This window comes from Rana temporaria, chromosome 6, assembly GCF_905171775.1.
Source record: "Rana temporaria chromosome 6, aRanTem1.1, whole genome shotgun sequence".
NCBI lineage: Eukaryota > Metazoa > Chordata > Amphibia > Anura > Ranidae > Rana > Rana temporaria.
Genome location: NC_053494.1, coordinates 105,429,733 through 105,445,830, shown reverse-complemented (window position 1 = coordinate 105,445,830; position 16,098 = coordinate 105,429,733). Strand labels below are relative to the sequence as shown.

The 16,098-nt window shown below is 41.2% G+C and overlaps 1 protein-coding gene across 3 annotated transcripts in view; it reads left to right on the top strand.

Moving 5' to 3' along the window:
- The window catches only part of FBXL18 (F-box and leucine rich repeat protein 18), a 202,073-nt gene that overhangs the window by 139,927 nt on the left and 46,048 nt on the right, over positions 1-16,098 (top strand). For 2 of the 3 annotated variants that reach the window (XM_040357110.1, XM_040357111.1), the window contains exon 4: positions 9,872-10,090. In XM_040357110.1, coding sequence (XP_040213044.1) covers positions 9,872-10,090 — 219 coding nt within the window. Of the gene's footprint in view, positions 1-1,731; positions 1,781-9,871; positions 10,091-16,098 lie in introns of those variants that run through there. The other variant, XM_040357112.1, reaches the window with a different exon arrangement.

The window sequence follows — 16,098 nt, the reverse complement described above, 5'->3', positions numbered from 1 at the left end:
CCCTGCTTTGAAAGGCTTGCCCTAGGACAACGTTTTTTGGGACAATCAGCTCCACACAGAACAGTGTTCCTTCCCTCATGACCCACTGCAACACCACCCAATCCCAGGTTTCACCATATATATTTTTTTAATTATTTTTTTTTTTTTCTCTATTTATTTGTTTAATTTTTAAATATTTTCCTATATTTCTTCATTCTCATTTTTTAAATAACAAATATTTTATTTTAGGTCTTAAATATATACATGTTTTTGTTTATTTTGGTAACAAGGATTCACCTCCTATTCAGCGGTCTCTGCCCTGCCCCTGTGTCATTTAATTTGCAGCGCCACAATTTTCTTTGTTATTTCTTTAAAGATGATGGGGTCATTGAGCAAAGAAGCATTCAGGTGCCAAGATGAGATCTGGACTGAGTGTCCAAAGAGGGATAAGTCGCCTTTGGTCTTGGCCACCATCATGATCTTCTCCTTGATCTTGTAAAAGTGGGGTTTGGCTGTCGTATCCCTAGGTAAACCATCAGGCCTAGGTGCTGTTAGAGCACGGTGTACTCTATGGCCTCGTACAGACGGACGGACTGTCCGCTCAAAATGGTCCGCCGGACCGTTTTGAGCGGACATGTCCGCCCGGAGATTTCTGTCTGATGGTTGTACACACCATCAGACAGAAATCTGCGCGTACACGATACGCGGGGACGTGGCCGCGATGATGACGCGGCGACGTGTGCGGCCCTGGAAGTTCAAAGCTTCCACGCATGCGTCGAATGACTTCGACGCATGCGAGGGATGGCGGCCGATCGGACATGTACGGTGAGTCTGTACAGACGACCGAACATGTCCGACGGACAGGCTTCCAGCGGACATGTTTCTTAGCATGCTAAGAAACATTTGTCTGCTGCAAAACGGTCGGCTGGACAAATGTCCGCTGGAAACCTGTCCGGTCGGCCGTACACACGACCGAACATGTCTGCTGAAACTGGTCCGCAGACAAGGCCTATCGATTTTCAGTTGATGAGACATTACGAGTATCAGATCTTTCATCTGGATTCAAGGAGAACACAGAAATTGTACCTCCTTGACTGATTTTCCAGGTCTTCTATCTTGGCATTAGCCTGATCTAGTTGGTCTTGTAGACGGTGTTAATTTTGTTGACTAAAATATTTTAGTCGACTAAATGAATACTATTTTAGTCGACTAAATTGATACTATTTTAGTTGACTAAATGAATACTATTTTAGTCGACTAAATTGATACTATTTTAGTTGACTAAATGAATACTATTTTAGTCGATTAAATGAATACTATTTTAGTCGACTAAGTGAATACTATTTTAGTCGACTAAATGAATACTATTTTAGTCGACTAAATGAATACTATTTTAGTCGACTAAAATACGACTAAAACAAATTGAATTTATATGACTAAAATACGACTAATACTAAAATGCCATTTTAGTCAAGACTATGACTAAAACTAAATTGAAATTTGACTTCAAAATTGACGTCTGTAGTGCGTGTTCATACCTCAAAATAATAATAAATAAGTATTGTACATATTAGATTTTTTTTTACTAAAACATTTGCAGAAGACTAAAACGTGACTAAAACTAAAATGCCATTTTAGTCCTAGACTAAGACTAAAACAAAATCGAAATTTGCTGTCAAAATTAACACTGCTTGTAGGGATGATACATTTTTTAACTTTGATTTACCCTTTTCACCGTTCCATCCATTTTAGACTCAATGGTGTCCAGCCTGTCACCAATGGTTTGAAAGTCATCTTTCAGGTCAGTAGTAATTATTGTGCATGCCTTAGACAGTTCCTCTTGCAGGAGGGCTGAAAATTTGGCAAGGAGTACTGCGTCTCCAGTGTATGTGGTCATTTGCATAGGAGCCTGAGCCTGTGTAGTAGTGCTGTTTTGGCTCAGGGCCAACTCGGCTAATTGAGCCATGTGTCTATCAGTGGACGAAGCTGGGGAATCTAAATACTCAAGTCCACTGTCAGGGGAGGAAGATGAGGGAGAAAGCTGTGGCAGTTCACCTCGTGGAGTGTTCAGGAACGCCTCTTGAGATTGGAAGGAGAAGGGATCTCTCCCCATGCTGTCTTGTGAGGCTGCATCCAGAGGAGGTGAGGCAGACTTCACTGTCTGTGGGCCGCCGCGTGCAGTCTCTCCCTTTCCAGACACCATCTTGGCTGGGGGAGACTGCTTCTGTGTCTGTGAGGACTGCGCCAAACGAAACTGCTGTGTCGGAGAAGTGGGGAGCTTTTTTTTTCGCCATTCCCGCTGCATCGTCTGTTCCCGAATCTGGGGGGATGTTGTAGCATCTCCCTCCGGTGCTATTTGTATGCTTTTAGGACCGGGAACGTGCGGCGTCCAGTCAGAACATGGTTGATCCCGGGGCCGTGTGCATGCGCAGTTGTAAAATAATAAATAAATGTTGTCTTGACGTATTTGTTACCTATTTACTTTTAAACGTATTTTTTATTGGTAATATGCATTTAAGTAACTTTGCACTAATATAATATGACAAAACATTGTAGCTTCAAACTGTTTATTCTCCAGAGTTTAAGCATCCAGAAATTATATTATAATTTGAGGTTTTAACTGACCTTCAGCCCTAAAGTGTGTATTTTAACCCCTTGACTCCCAAGCCAATTCTGATACTTCTAATATACATGTAAAAATCTGCATTTTTTTTTTTTTTGCTAGAAAATGTATTTGAACCCCACAAAGACAGAGGCCCTGGAGAATAAAATGGTTGGTGTTGCAACTTTTTTTGTCACTCGATATTTGCACAGCAGTTTATAAAATGCAAATTTTCAGGAAAAATGCACTTTGATGCATTTTAGTGCACACAAACACAATATTATATAAAATTTTTGGTAAAATCTAAAAGAAAATGTTACGCCGTGTAAATATATACCTAACATGTCAAGCTTTAAAATTGTGCACACCCGTGGAATGGTGACAAACTACGATACGCCTTTATAGGTTACCAGTTTAGAGTTACACAGGAGTTCTGCCACTGGAATTACTGCTCTTGTTCTGACATCCATGGTGTTACCTCACGTGAGGTGTGATTTCCATTTACATATGCCTGTAGGATCTACATGTGAACTCCCCATTTCATGTGAGCACAAGGGGAAAGGGGAGCTTTACATTTTTTTTTTTTTTTTTCAAATGTTATTTAATTTACTTTTTTTTTTTTTTACTCTGTGCCTTTATAAAAAAAAAATAGCGACTTTCTTGCTATCACAAGTGATAAACCCCATCCCTTGTGATGGCATGGGATGTGATAGACCCAGATCTCTCCATAAAGAGGACCTATTAATTATTATGTAAATGTAACATTTACGTAATTTTGCACACCCTCATAAATTTGCCCAAAAATATAATCAATAAAGTCTGATAATTAAAATCATATCGCATTACTGTGACTTTTCTGTAACATAGCATAATAGTAAAGATCAAAGTAAATGTATGTTTTACTTTTAAAGAGCTTTGTTCTCTTTTGATGCTATATTGCTATTAGGGGTGCAACAGATCAAAAAACTCACGGTTCGGATCATTTCTCAGGTCAGAGTCACGTATCGGATAATTTTTCGGATCAGCAAAAAAAAATTGCCGCCTAACTGTGCCCCCAATTGCCGCCTCACTGTGCCCCCAATTGCAGCCTTGCCAGGGCGGAGGAAGTGAGAGGGCGGCCAGCAGGGCTGCATTTCCTTTTCCTGCCGCCCCAAGGCCAGGTTCCGCAATGCACCCCCTCCCCACCAACCGAACCACCCCCCAATCAACAGAGAATAGCAATTGGATGGCAGGGGTGGCACGGTTAGTTCAAATATTTTTTGTTTCTTTTTTTTTTTTATTATTACTTTATCACTTTTGTATTTATTTTTTGTAGCTTGTCGTTTTACTTTTTTATTTTTGTACAATTTTCTTATTTTTAATATTTTTCTTATTCTTTACTTTTTAATTACTTATTTTAATAATTATTTCTTATTTTTTTTTACACGTAACTTTATTGCTATCACACAGGAGAAAACAATTCCCTGTGTGATAGCAATTGGAGGTGACAGGTTCTCTTTATTGACCCTGTCACCTCCAAAGAGTGCATTGGCGGCAGGGACAGGAGCCAGACTCGGCAGCCGGGGGGAGGAGGGGGGAAGGGGCAGAGTGCCGAAGATAGAGCCAGCCGAGGGAGGTATGTGGGGGGGGGAGAGGGGAGGACGGATGGCTGCACACATGTTCTGCTAGAAAGAAAAGCAACTCGCCGCCCGTAGGTTGAAACTGTCTCCACGCTGCTTGCACACAGCCCCGCCCCCTCCTAACCCCACGCTGTGATAGACCGAACACATCTCAGCATTAGACCCGCATTCTGTCTATCACAGCGTGGTTAGGAGCAGGCAGGGCTGTGTAGGAGCAGAGCGATGACAATTTTAATGTGTGTTTTACCGCTCTGCAAAACCGCGGCACGCCGCGCCGATCCAACGTCATTGATCCGTGCGGATCACGGATCAATGACGATTCGTTGCACTACTAATTGCTATGCATGCAGGGGAAAAAAACACTGCATGGTTACTGTAACATTGAGAACATTAATTTGGGTTGATGAGGGCACAAATTAGCATGACTACCATTTTTTCCACCCACTCTAGATTATTTTGTAAGGGGCCTACATGCTCAGAAGTTACCTTTTTACTATTAATACATTTAAATAATTTTTTGGGGTTTGTCCTACTATCTTTTGCAATCTGTCGTTCATTTAGAATTTTTGCATCCTTGATTTCCTTTTTACATATCCTGTTATACTCTTTGTAACATTTAAACAACACTAGTGTTCCTTCATTTTTATATTTTTTAAAGGCTATTTTCTTATTGTTTATAGCTTTTTTAACTTTGACCGTGAGCCACATAGGTTTTATTTTTGGCCTTTTAAACTTCTTGCCCATGGGATTATACTTTGCAGTTAGGTTCCAAACAGTCTTTTTGAGGAATTCCCATTTCTGTTCTGTGCCCATTGATGCCAATATTCCCTCCCAGTCTAAGTCCTGGAGAGCAGCCCTCATCCTTGGAAAATTTGCTCTCTTGAAATTGAGTGTTTTTTATCTTTCCTGTATGTATTTCTTGCTTATAGTTAACATTAAATGAAATCATGTTATGATCACAGGTGTTCCTTTATCTGAACATTAATAATAAGCTCTGCATGGTTTGAGATTACCAGGTCCAACAGAGCATCATTCCTAGTCGGGGCCTCAATAAACTGCACCATAAAATTGTCCTGCAATAGGTTTTTAAATTGTTGTCCTTTAACCGTCCCAGCAATGCCATTATTCCAGTCAATTTCTGAGTAGTTAAAATCCCCCATTATTATCACCGTCCCAGCCCTTGCAGCCCTTTCCATCTGTGCAAGGAGCTGAGTCTCCACCTCCTCATTAACATTGGGTGGTCTATAACAAACTCCAGTGATTAACTTTGAACTACGCACATCTGTATACAGTTCCACCTATGATGCTTCAGCCTCATTACACTCTCCATCAACCAGGTCCTCTTTCACGCTTGCTTTGAGGTCACTTCTCACATAGAGACAGACCCCTCCACCTTTCCTTTTTACCCTGTCTTTCCGAAAGAGTATATAATATTAATAGCCCAGTCATGAGGATTGAAGCCAAGTTTCAGCAATACGGATTACATCATACCTCTCCTCATGCACCAGAGCTTCCAACTCACCTGTTTTGCTTGGCAGACTTCTGGCATTGGTGAACAAACACTTAAATGTATTGTTAAATTTTTAGTAGTACAAATGGCACTATAATTTCCAATGGCTGTTTGCAACATTGGAACTTTCTTGTCACCTGCCATAACCCTCCCCCCATCTATCCCCATTCCACTCTCCATTAATGTCTGACCCCTAACTGACCTGTGTGCCCAATGTAATTCTAGTTCACCCTCCCCCTCAAGTCTAGTTTAAATACTCCTCCAGCATTCCCATAAACCTCTCCCCCAGCACAGCAGACCCCCTTCTATTCAAGTGCAAACAGTCTTTAGCATATAGGTTGCACCCCAATGAAAAGTCAGCCCAGTGCTCTAGAAACCCAAATCCCTCCTTCCTGTGTATTCGCTCTTGCCCACATGTCAAATTTTCACATGCAGCTGTGTCTGTGTAGTCCCTGCACCTGCATCCACCCCTGCAGCCTGGGGCGAATGCAGGCGCAAAAATAAAGAAAGCCTGCATGCAAGGCAGGTCTCTGCACCTGTCTAAACGAAGCCTTAGGAATTATTCTGGGAATTAAGTATTTATAATGTACAGGATGCAAGGGTATTACTCCACTATTTGTGTTGTGGCCCCTTTCCGCCAACCCAATGTATATAAATGGCTAGGTGGATGCCCATACGTTCTCCCAGAAGGAAACCTAGTGGTGCGATCACGGTATTAAGCCAAAGTTAGCGGTTACAGTACTGAGCAATGCTGTCATATATGACACCTTGCTAACTACTGTGTGATCTCTGTGGTTGGTCACAGCAATCACACGATACCGGGGCCAATCACAGCAGCCCTGTACCATTTGATAGCTGTGACAAATTAGTTTTATTTTTATTTATTTTTTACATTATTTTACCAGAGCAAGTGCAGTATCACTATGGTGACATCATACCTCTGGCAGTTATGTACAAAGGCTGGCTGCTATGATATTACTGTATGTCAGTGCTGGCAGCCATCATCTCTGATCACCACCACAGTAGTACAACGTCGTCAGACCAGTGTTGTCAGTTGGTATCTCTAATCACAGGCAGAGAGGTACAGCGCGTCTCCACCGAGGGATCGAAGGGCTAAGGTGGGACCCGTCACTGTCAGAGGTTTTTTTCACCTTAATGCATTGGATGCATTAAGGCAGGGGTGCCCAACCAGTGGCCCATCCTGCTCTGGGATGGAATATTGTTAATAAAGGTCAGTTTACTACTGAAATCACAGTGTATATATGGGAATATCTGTTCTGCAGTGGTTACTGGGCTGCTTTCAAACTGATTCGCAGATGCAGAGCAGTGCACCTGCAGGGTACCTGCAATGAGCCATAGACTTCTGTTATCACCTGCAAGTTTGGTGAGCTTTCTGAAAGTGCACCAAACCTACAGAATATAATGGAAGTCTATTGTAAAGTGCAGGAAAGCCAAATGTACACTGTGTTGCACTGTGGTTTACCCGCACCGCGGGTGCATCAGTGTGAAAGCAGCCTTCGGCCCCTTTCACACTGTCAGTTCGACCAATTGGACCCTCCATTCACCTCATGTAAACCGACTTGTGTCCTACCTCCAAACCAATCCACTAAAAAAAAGGGTTTCGTGGGCTGTGTCCATGTCCGCTCTGCATATGCAGAGCCGACGCAGACCTGCCATCTTCCTGCACCGCTCATTGTGGCCCGCGACCAGTTAGCAAGTCGCTTAAGTGGCCCTTATGCTTCAAAAGGTTGGGCACCCCTGCATTAGGGTGAAAAAACATGAGGGTTTACAATCCCTTTAAGTATTTTATCATTAAAAGAGAAGTATGGGTTTCTTTTTTTTTTTTTTAATCATACTTACCTAGGTGGATGCAGCATGGGTCCCATGTTGCATCTGCATCTGTCCCACGGCGCCTCTACAATGAAAACTGTGTCAGTCACGGCTCTCTGTCTCTGCTCCCTCTGCGCTCATTGGAGTGCTGGGCTGTGGAGGGGGCAGAGTGGGACATCTCAGGCTCTCAGTGCCTTGCTGAGAGTCTGATATGGGTGTCAGTCCAGGCACCTGGGTAATCCACACTTTATTGTCGCAAAGACACGATGCCTGGACTGTTATCCATGATGTCGGCAGACAGCGAACTTCTGCCGCAAACGAATTGCACTCTTGTGATCCACAGGAGAAGTACAGCCAAATGAGCTTTGGCTGGACTTCTCTTAAAGGGGTTGTAGAGGTTTGTTTTTTATTTTCTAAATAGGTTACTTTAAGCTAGTGCATTGTTGGTTCACTTACCTTTTCTTTCAATTTCCCTTTCAAAACCCCTTTAAGTATATATTTGAGTTTACTGTATTATTTTTCCAGAATCTCCCTCTAGTGGTTATCTGTATATCAAGCAGGATATTCAGCAGTACATTTCACGTCAGCAACTTCTCAAAAAAATTTAGTGCATTGTTTCACACCTAACTGGTTGCTTTACACTGAGATAAAGGAACATCATAGCACAACCATGTATACTGCACAAGAAACTCACACCACATTAATGATTTTTTTTATATATCTTAAAAATATCAGTGATGGGTTGTCTTGTCTCATAACAACATTTTTTACATGTGATCTGCCTGCAAAGTATGGTATGCCCTCTTTTTATACCTAAGCAATGTGTTCCTCATTTAGCCTAGGTTCACACGGCTGCGAATTCAAAATCGCGGTAAAATGCGCGATTTTACCGCGATTTTGCCACAATTTCGGCCGCAATTTAATGTAAATCGCGGCCTGAAATCGCAAAAAGTAGTACAGGAACTACTTTTTGAAATCGTAGATGCGGCGTCGCACTGATTAGGACAGTGCCATTGCCGACAATTGCCGCCGATTTGAGATGCGATTTGACATGTCAAATCGCATCTCAAATCCTTCCAAATCGTACCCAGTGTGAACCAGGGCTTAAGGACAGAGCCATGTAAATTATTTTTGACCTTTCTCATCGTAGCTCAAGGCTCTAGTTGCGTATCCCCCCTCCATAGGTTTGGCAAGACCAATAGGTTTTTTTGTTTTTTTTCTTTAGCCAGATTCCTCCATCCAGACAAAAGAGGGGAAAGGAAGATTTACCTCCAACCCCTGGCAGGACAATGTGTTATGACAGTTCCACCCTGATTGGCTGCAGCTACTGATTAATGAAAACTTCTCCAACCTGTTCCCTCTATAGAAGTTGACATTTGTTGTGCAGGTGAACCTGCACACTGATGTAAATTTTGATCAGTGAATGGCCTGCTTTACTTTGTAATGTGCTTTTTTTGCTATTACCCAGAAATCTGCAAGGCTCGTCCCACTATCCCAAAATTAGATAATTTTTTTGTATTTTTATAAATTTGTGTTAAAAGGTATAACTTACAAATACAAAGAGATTTTTGTTGTCTCATCTATTCCTTTGACTGAATATGTACAACATAGGTGCATTTCTTTGTCAGATTTGGTATTGTCATTTTATTCCCATTTCAATAGTAATAACTCTTATGCCGCGTACACACTATCATTTTTCTGCATGAAAAAAACGTTGTTTTAAAAAAATGTCATTTAAAATGATCGTGTGTGGGCTTCACATAATTTTTCGGGTTCTGAAAAACGACAACGTTTTTTTTCGAACATGCTGCATTTTTTAATAACGTTTTAAACTATGTCGTTTTTCGGGTTGTAAAAAATGATCGTGTGTGGGCTAAGACAACGTTGAAAACCCGCGCATGCTCAGAAGCAAGTTATGAGACGGGAGCGCTCATTCTGGTAAAACTACCGTTCATAATGAAGTAAGCACATTCATCACGCTGTAACAGACAGAAAAGCGTGAATTGTCTTTTACTAAAACGGAATCAGCTAAAGCAGCCCCAAGGGTGGCGTCATCCGCATGGAACTTCCCCTTTATAGTGCCGTCGTACGTGTTGAACGTCACCACGCTTTGCTAGAGCATTTTTTTCAAAACCATGGTGTGTGGGAAACGTCGTTTTAATGATGAAGTTGGAAAAAATTTGTTTTTTCTACATGCCGAAAAACATCGTTTTTTTTTTTCATGCCGAAAAATGATCGTGTGTACGCGGCATTAGGATTAAAAAACTTTTATTTTTATTTTTGGTCCACTTTACTTTAAGCTGACAAGTGATGTTTCTGTTATTTTTACAGACTAGAACAACCATATTTTCCAGCCAATGAGAAGTTCTTTCAGGCTCTTTGCTATTGCTCACGTCTTCAACGTCTGTGCATTATTTCTCGCAATGGAAACATTCAGGCTGAAGCACTGATTTCATTTCTTCACAAATGCAGAGAAGTAGTCATGTGTCATCTCTTCACAGGAGAATCCCTAACAAGTTGCAAGAGCTTACAGCATGGCATTATACAAAGGTATGTACATAATTAAAAATAGTAGAATATAATTTTTATATACATGTTAAAAGGTCAGGATACCTAAAAAGGATATATTAAGAAATGCAGGAGTGTTCAACCATCTGGCAGGTTCTTATCTCTCTCTCAGCTTTTGGAGAAAAGACTACACTTGAAATCCAGGACCTGCACACGTGCTGTGACTCTAACTGGTTCTGACCATCCCTTTTGGATTTTGGATTTATTTTATACTTTTAGACAGTAGTCTTTCCCATCCTTTTAGCAAGGATCTTAAAAAATGTCTAGGCCTTGAGGAACACTTCCTATTTACTGTAGCTACAGTTCACAGTACATTAGTGTAAATGGTGAGCTAGGATATAAGTATAAACAAAAGAAAAAGAATGTGGTGTGCTTGACACCCAGGACTGCTCTATATGACACAATGATTTTCAGTAATAATAATGAAACAATAATAATCCCTGAAAATGAAAGCCAGACATTGGAAATGTACCATTCCCTTACATTGGTGGATAGTGGAAAATGTCTTCATACATTGGTGGTCAGTGAAATGCCCCCTTACTTTGGTGGTCAATGATGTACACCCCTTATGCTACATACACACGATCAGTTTGTCTGATGAAAACGGTCTGATGGACAGCTTCATCGGATAACTGATGGAAAAATCTATTGGACCGTTTTCATCGGATGGACCGATCGTGTGTACAGGGCATTACTGTAGTCAATGAAGTACTCGCCTTACATTGGTGGTCAGTGACGTGCCCCCCTTACATTGGTGGTCCATGAAGTACTAGTCTTTGGTGGTCAATTAAGTGCCCTCCCTACATTGGTGATTAATGATGTACTCCTCATACATTGGTGGTCAGTGAAATGTAACTCCCAATGTGGTGGTTAGTGAAATGCTGTCTAAAACTAGTTGTCAGTTTTGAAGGGCCCTCTGAGATTACTGGTTAGTGGTTCAATTGGTGGCCACTGGGAGAATGCTCCATTATATTCCGGGTCATTGGCAATAATGCACCCTACATTGGAGGTCAGTTAGAAGAATGCTGCTTGCATTGGTGCTCATTGGGAAGAATGTTTATAGGTGTCAGTGGTTACTTATCCTCAGCCTCAGTTAAGAAAAACTGTTAGAGAATAAAGTAGAATGTGCTGGAACACCACCAACTCCCAAGTAGACAGAAAATCAAAAATGATGGTAGGGAGATCTTTTTTTCAAGTATATTAAAAGCTAAATGCTAACTTGCCTATAGCTAAAATATAACTTTCGGTGGACTGACCATATACAGTAAGTTTTGAAAACATTGCATCAGTCATTTAGTAGTAGTAGTAAATGCTGCAAAATTATAGGGAAGTGATAAGTGAAGAAGTTTTATTTTATTAAGGATGGAAGGGATTGGTTACTGTTAAGCCCTGTACACACGATCGGTTTGTCCGATGAAAACAGACTGTTTTCATCGGACAAACCGATCGTGTGTGGGCCCCATCAGTTTGTTTTCCATCGGTGAAAAAAAATAAGAACATGTTTTATATTTTTATATGCTTCCTCGCAGTTTTCCCGACAGGAAAACTGCCGGGAATCCCGGCGGGAAAATAGAGAACCTGCTCTCTCTTTTCCCGCCGGGATTCCCGGCAGTTTTCCTATGGGGAAACACTGCGAGGGAGCATACACACGGCCGGGGATTCCCGGTCAAAGCTCTCCCTGCAGTTTTCCCGTCAGGAATCCCGGTCGTGTGTACAGGGCTTAAAGGGATTGTAAAGGTTCGTTTTTTTTTTTTTTTTCTAAATCTGGTGCATTGTTGGTTCACTTACCTTTTCCTTGAATTTCCCTTCTAAATGTTTTTTTCTTTGTTTTCTTTGTCTGAATTTCTCACTTCCTGTTTCTCCTCAGTACGGTGTTAAGTAAGCTGTTCTAAATGACTTTCCACCGCCCAGATGATGGTGGAAAGCTTACAGAGGACAAAGAAAAAAATTTTTTAGAAGGGAAATCGAAAGAAAAGGTTAGTGAACCAACAATGCACTAGCTTAAAGGAACCTATTTTGAAAATAAAAGATGAACCTTTACAACCCCTTTAAGGCCCCTTTCACATGGGCAATCCGTCTGTCCAAATTTGACCTGTGTTTTCATGGGTCATAACGGACAGCAATACATCCTTATAGGTGGATGGATGTAAGCAGAGTTACATTCACCTACCTCTGGGTCTGTTAGGGTTCGTTTAACCAGACAGAAAAAGTTTGCAGACCAGCGGCGGGCAGATAGAGGCGGACACAAGTTCACTTAAATCCACCCACCCAGGATCTGGTTTTCCACAAAGGAATGTTGAAAACACACATATGTCACAAATGTGACATCTGCAACTTTCTGATCCAGCAGTGGATCATTCTGGCTTCCCCTGCTGAGACTGAATGGACACCGCCCATGTGAAGGGGCCCAAAAACATGACACCTCCCCTGTCTATTTGTTACTTATTCATTACCTACAATGTGATTGGATTTACCAGCAAACCCAATACCTAAACCAGACTGCTTTAGTTAGAACTAAGCCCTTATCTTTGAGAACCTATTAGCTCAAGTAGTGAGTTACTGGGTGGCCTTGCCTTTTCCTCCAATTTTCTTTTTTGTAACTCGTAGCTTTCAGAATGTCATTTGATGCACCTAAATCTCTCACAATCTTAAAGGGGTTGTAAAGGAAAAAAATGTTTTCCCTAAATAGCTTCCTTTACCTTAGTGCAGTCCTCCTTCACTTACCTCATCCTTCCATTTTGCTTTTAAATGTCCTTATTTCTTCTGAGAAACGCTGACTTCCTGTTCTGTCTGTAACTCACCACCGTAATGCAAGGATTTCTCCCTGGTGTGGAGAACGCCTCTGGAGGGGGCGAACAGGAGTGTCAGGACGCCCACTAACACACACCTCCTTTCTCTATCTGCAAAGTAGACCGTGTCCTGACTTGCCTGCTCGCCCCCTCCCCCCTGAAAAGGCTTTCTCCACACCAGGGAGAAAGCCTTGCATTACGGTTGTGAGTTGCAGACAGAAGAACAGGAAGTGAGGATTTCTCAGAAGAAATAAGGACATTTAAAAGCAAAATCGAAGGATGAGGTAAGTGCCAACAAACAAAATTTGTACATTTTGATAGGAAAGCGTAAAATCTGAATGTCAATAGAAAAATGCATTAAAACTGATGGTTGCAGCAACCATAAAAACACTATGAACAGCCAAAAATTCCCAGCTATGAAATATAAAATTGTGGTTCTAAATCAGCAGCTTCAAATTTACATAGTGTTAAAGGCATTATAAACCCTTCTACCTGCACCTTGTGCTTTTCACCTGCATTAGATGTGCATTGATAATATAGTTTCATGGGTTCATTTGTTGCCCTGTACACACAGCCTACAGTATAGTAAATTTTCACATTCTTGTGTCAGAAATTTCAGTTTGTGATCAAACGGGAGGCATGCAGCTTTGCACGCCATAGGTTAATGCATAACCTCAATCTATAGTCTGAGAAACGACACTTCCTGTAGAGAAACTACATATTCCACTATCCCTGGGTCGTTCTAGTCTAGCAGGTGAGGGCTAAATAGTAATGAGATCTGTCTCGGTTATTAATAGACAGAGCAATTAAAGGGTAACATTTGTGGGAAGAAAAAATAATTTAGCGTGTACAATTGTGATACTGTAATATTACATAAGTCATATTGTAATTAAATGTTATTAAAAATGACTTACTGCAGCCGCTGTAATTTTCTATAAATGCAATATGGCTACATGGAGTTGTTCTGTACACAGAATGTGTACTGACCACTCCCCAGAAACATAATTTCCTGCTTGTGTGATTGGCTCACCAATTTTGTCAGATGTCTGCCTAAGATACAATTCAGATTTCAGGCACCCCCTGCAACAAAAATGTAATTTTTGGTGAGATACTTCCAATAGGAACATGTCTAAAGGGATGCAGGCCCAGCAGCTTTCCTCATTAGTGTCCTGCAGCTGCACAGCTTACTGATGATTATGAACGCACATACAAACACACATGGATTTCTTCAAGATAACAAAAGGTAGGAACAAAGGTTGTTATAATCCTTGCAATTTACATAGATCACTCACCAAATGTGGAGATACGCTTTAACAGAGAGGTCTCCATTAGGGATGAGCTCAGGCATGTTCAAATAGTCCAAATGTGCCTGAGCTATTTTGCCAGGAAGCTGTGGCCAATCAAAAGCAGCTGAGGCATTCCCCACATATGCATGTCCCTTATATACCTGCAGCTACGTGGCAAAAAAATGCATAGGCTGCTTGTGATTGGCGGTGTGCAGTGACCCCTTCCTGGTGGATTAGCTCAGATGGGGTTTGGATCCAAACACGACTGAGCTCATTCCTGATCACCGTGCAGTTTTTCATTACATTAGCACTTTCACAATTGTGATTCAACACAGAAGAAATCGCACTAGTGTGAAAAGGGCCTAATACCTAGTTAACACAAAAAAAACATTGCCTTTTAAATGTTGACATATACTATATTGATGCATTTTATAGTCCTTCCTCATTTTAAATTTCATTTCAAGCAATAATTAAAAATAAACATAGGAAAGTCCCATAGCAAAAATCTGGCAGTCCACTATGTGAAAAAGCACTACAAATCAGACTTTAACCCTTATGAAAACCAGTGAGAACAAAAGATACTTTGAGAAAAATAAATTGGTTCCTTTGTACAAAGTTTTCTTTACAGCACCTGTATAAATTGTATTCAACAGCAAGGCTCTTATGTGGCCTCTGCAGCACTGTGCATTCAAGTGTATCACTTCTTCCCGAGACTAGATCTTCTCCTCAGAGAGACCACTCATCACATCAATCACTTCAATCTCTTTTGATCTCTGATGCCCCTGGTTTCTTTTAATCTTTGCAGTTCTTCAGTTCAGACTTTCAGAATGGGTCCACTGGACCCTGCTGGAAACAGTGAGAGTGCTTCTGGTGCTGGCAGAGCAGAGAGAAGCTTGTAGCTGCACATAAAATGCCTATAATGCCGTGTGTATGTATGTGTGTAGGTATACAGTGCGTTCACAAATATATAGTGTGTGTGTGTGTGTATATGTATAATATATATATTGTTAGCAAAGAAAAAGCGATACTGAAAAGTGGGCAAAGTGCTGCACACCCCCAAATTGTTGCAGAAGGAAATTTATCCCGGGGGGCTTTGTATTGCAGCAAAAAATAGATAAATATTATTTAGTTAATACAAAAGTTTTAATGTAGTTTTATATGTCTCACAAGGAAACGTATCTGATATATTTTTTAACCAAAACAGTCAAGTAATGGCAATAAAAACATGTACATACAAGATAAACAGTATATTGATTAGGCCGTAAGGGCAAACCTGCGAAAGCATGGCATAATGTTATAACAATGGTACACATAATGAACATGATACATATGATAAACCCTGGCGCGTTTCAACCTTGTAGAGGGTGGTCATCTTCAGGGGGTAGGAAGGAGATGCTCTAGAATGAAATACATCGAATAGGTGAGATTGTTAAAAAACAAACAAAAACACACTCAACAGAGAAACATCTACCATATTGACAGTATTGTGAATAATGAATATATTTACCCTTTAACGGCTAAAAGAAAGGGCAAAAGTGCTTTCCCATGTGCCTCGACTGTGGACCGACTGGGAACCATGTAATTGCCGCCAAAACACTGCACGACCCCCGTGGAGGCGGGGGAGCTGAGATGGAAAAGGCTTGGCTGAGTGGGCAGACCAAAAAAGGGCTCTGAGCCTGCGGGGGGCGGCACTGATACCCCACGCGTGGGTGGGGGGGCAAGGGGGGGATCCGGAGGGAGAGACCCAAAAGACCAAAATGGTGGCCATCAAAGACTGGAACCGAAAAGGGGGGGCACCCCAAGCTGTAGAAGTAATAATATAAAGTAAAAAATAGTATGCAAAAATAGTTGGAGAAATTTAGTACTAATATAATAATGATGGACTAAAATATATGGGAAAAGTAATTGAAGCCAT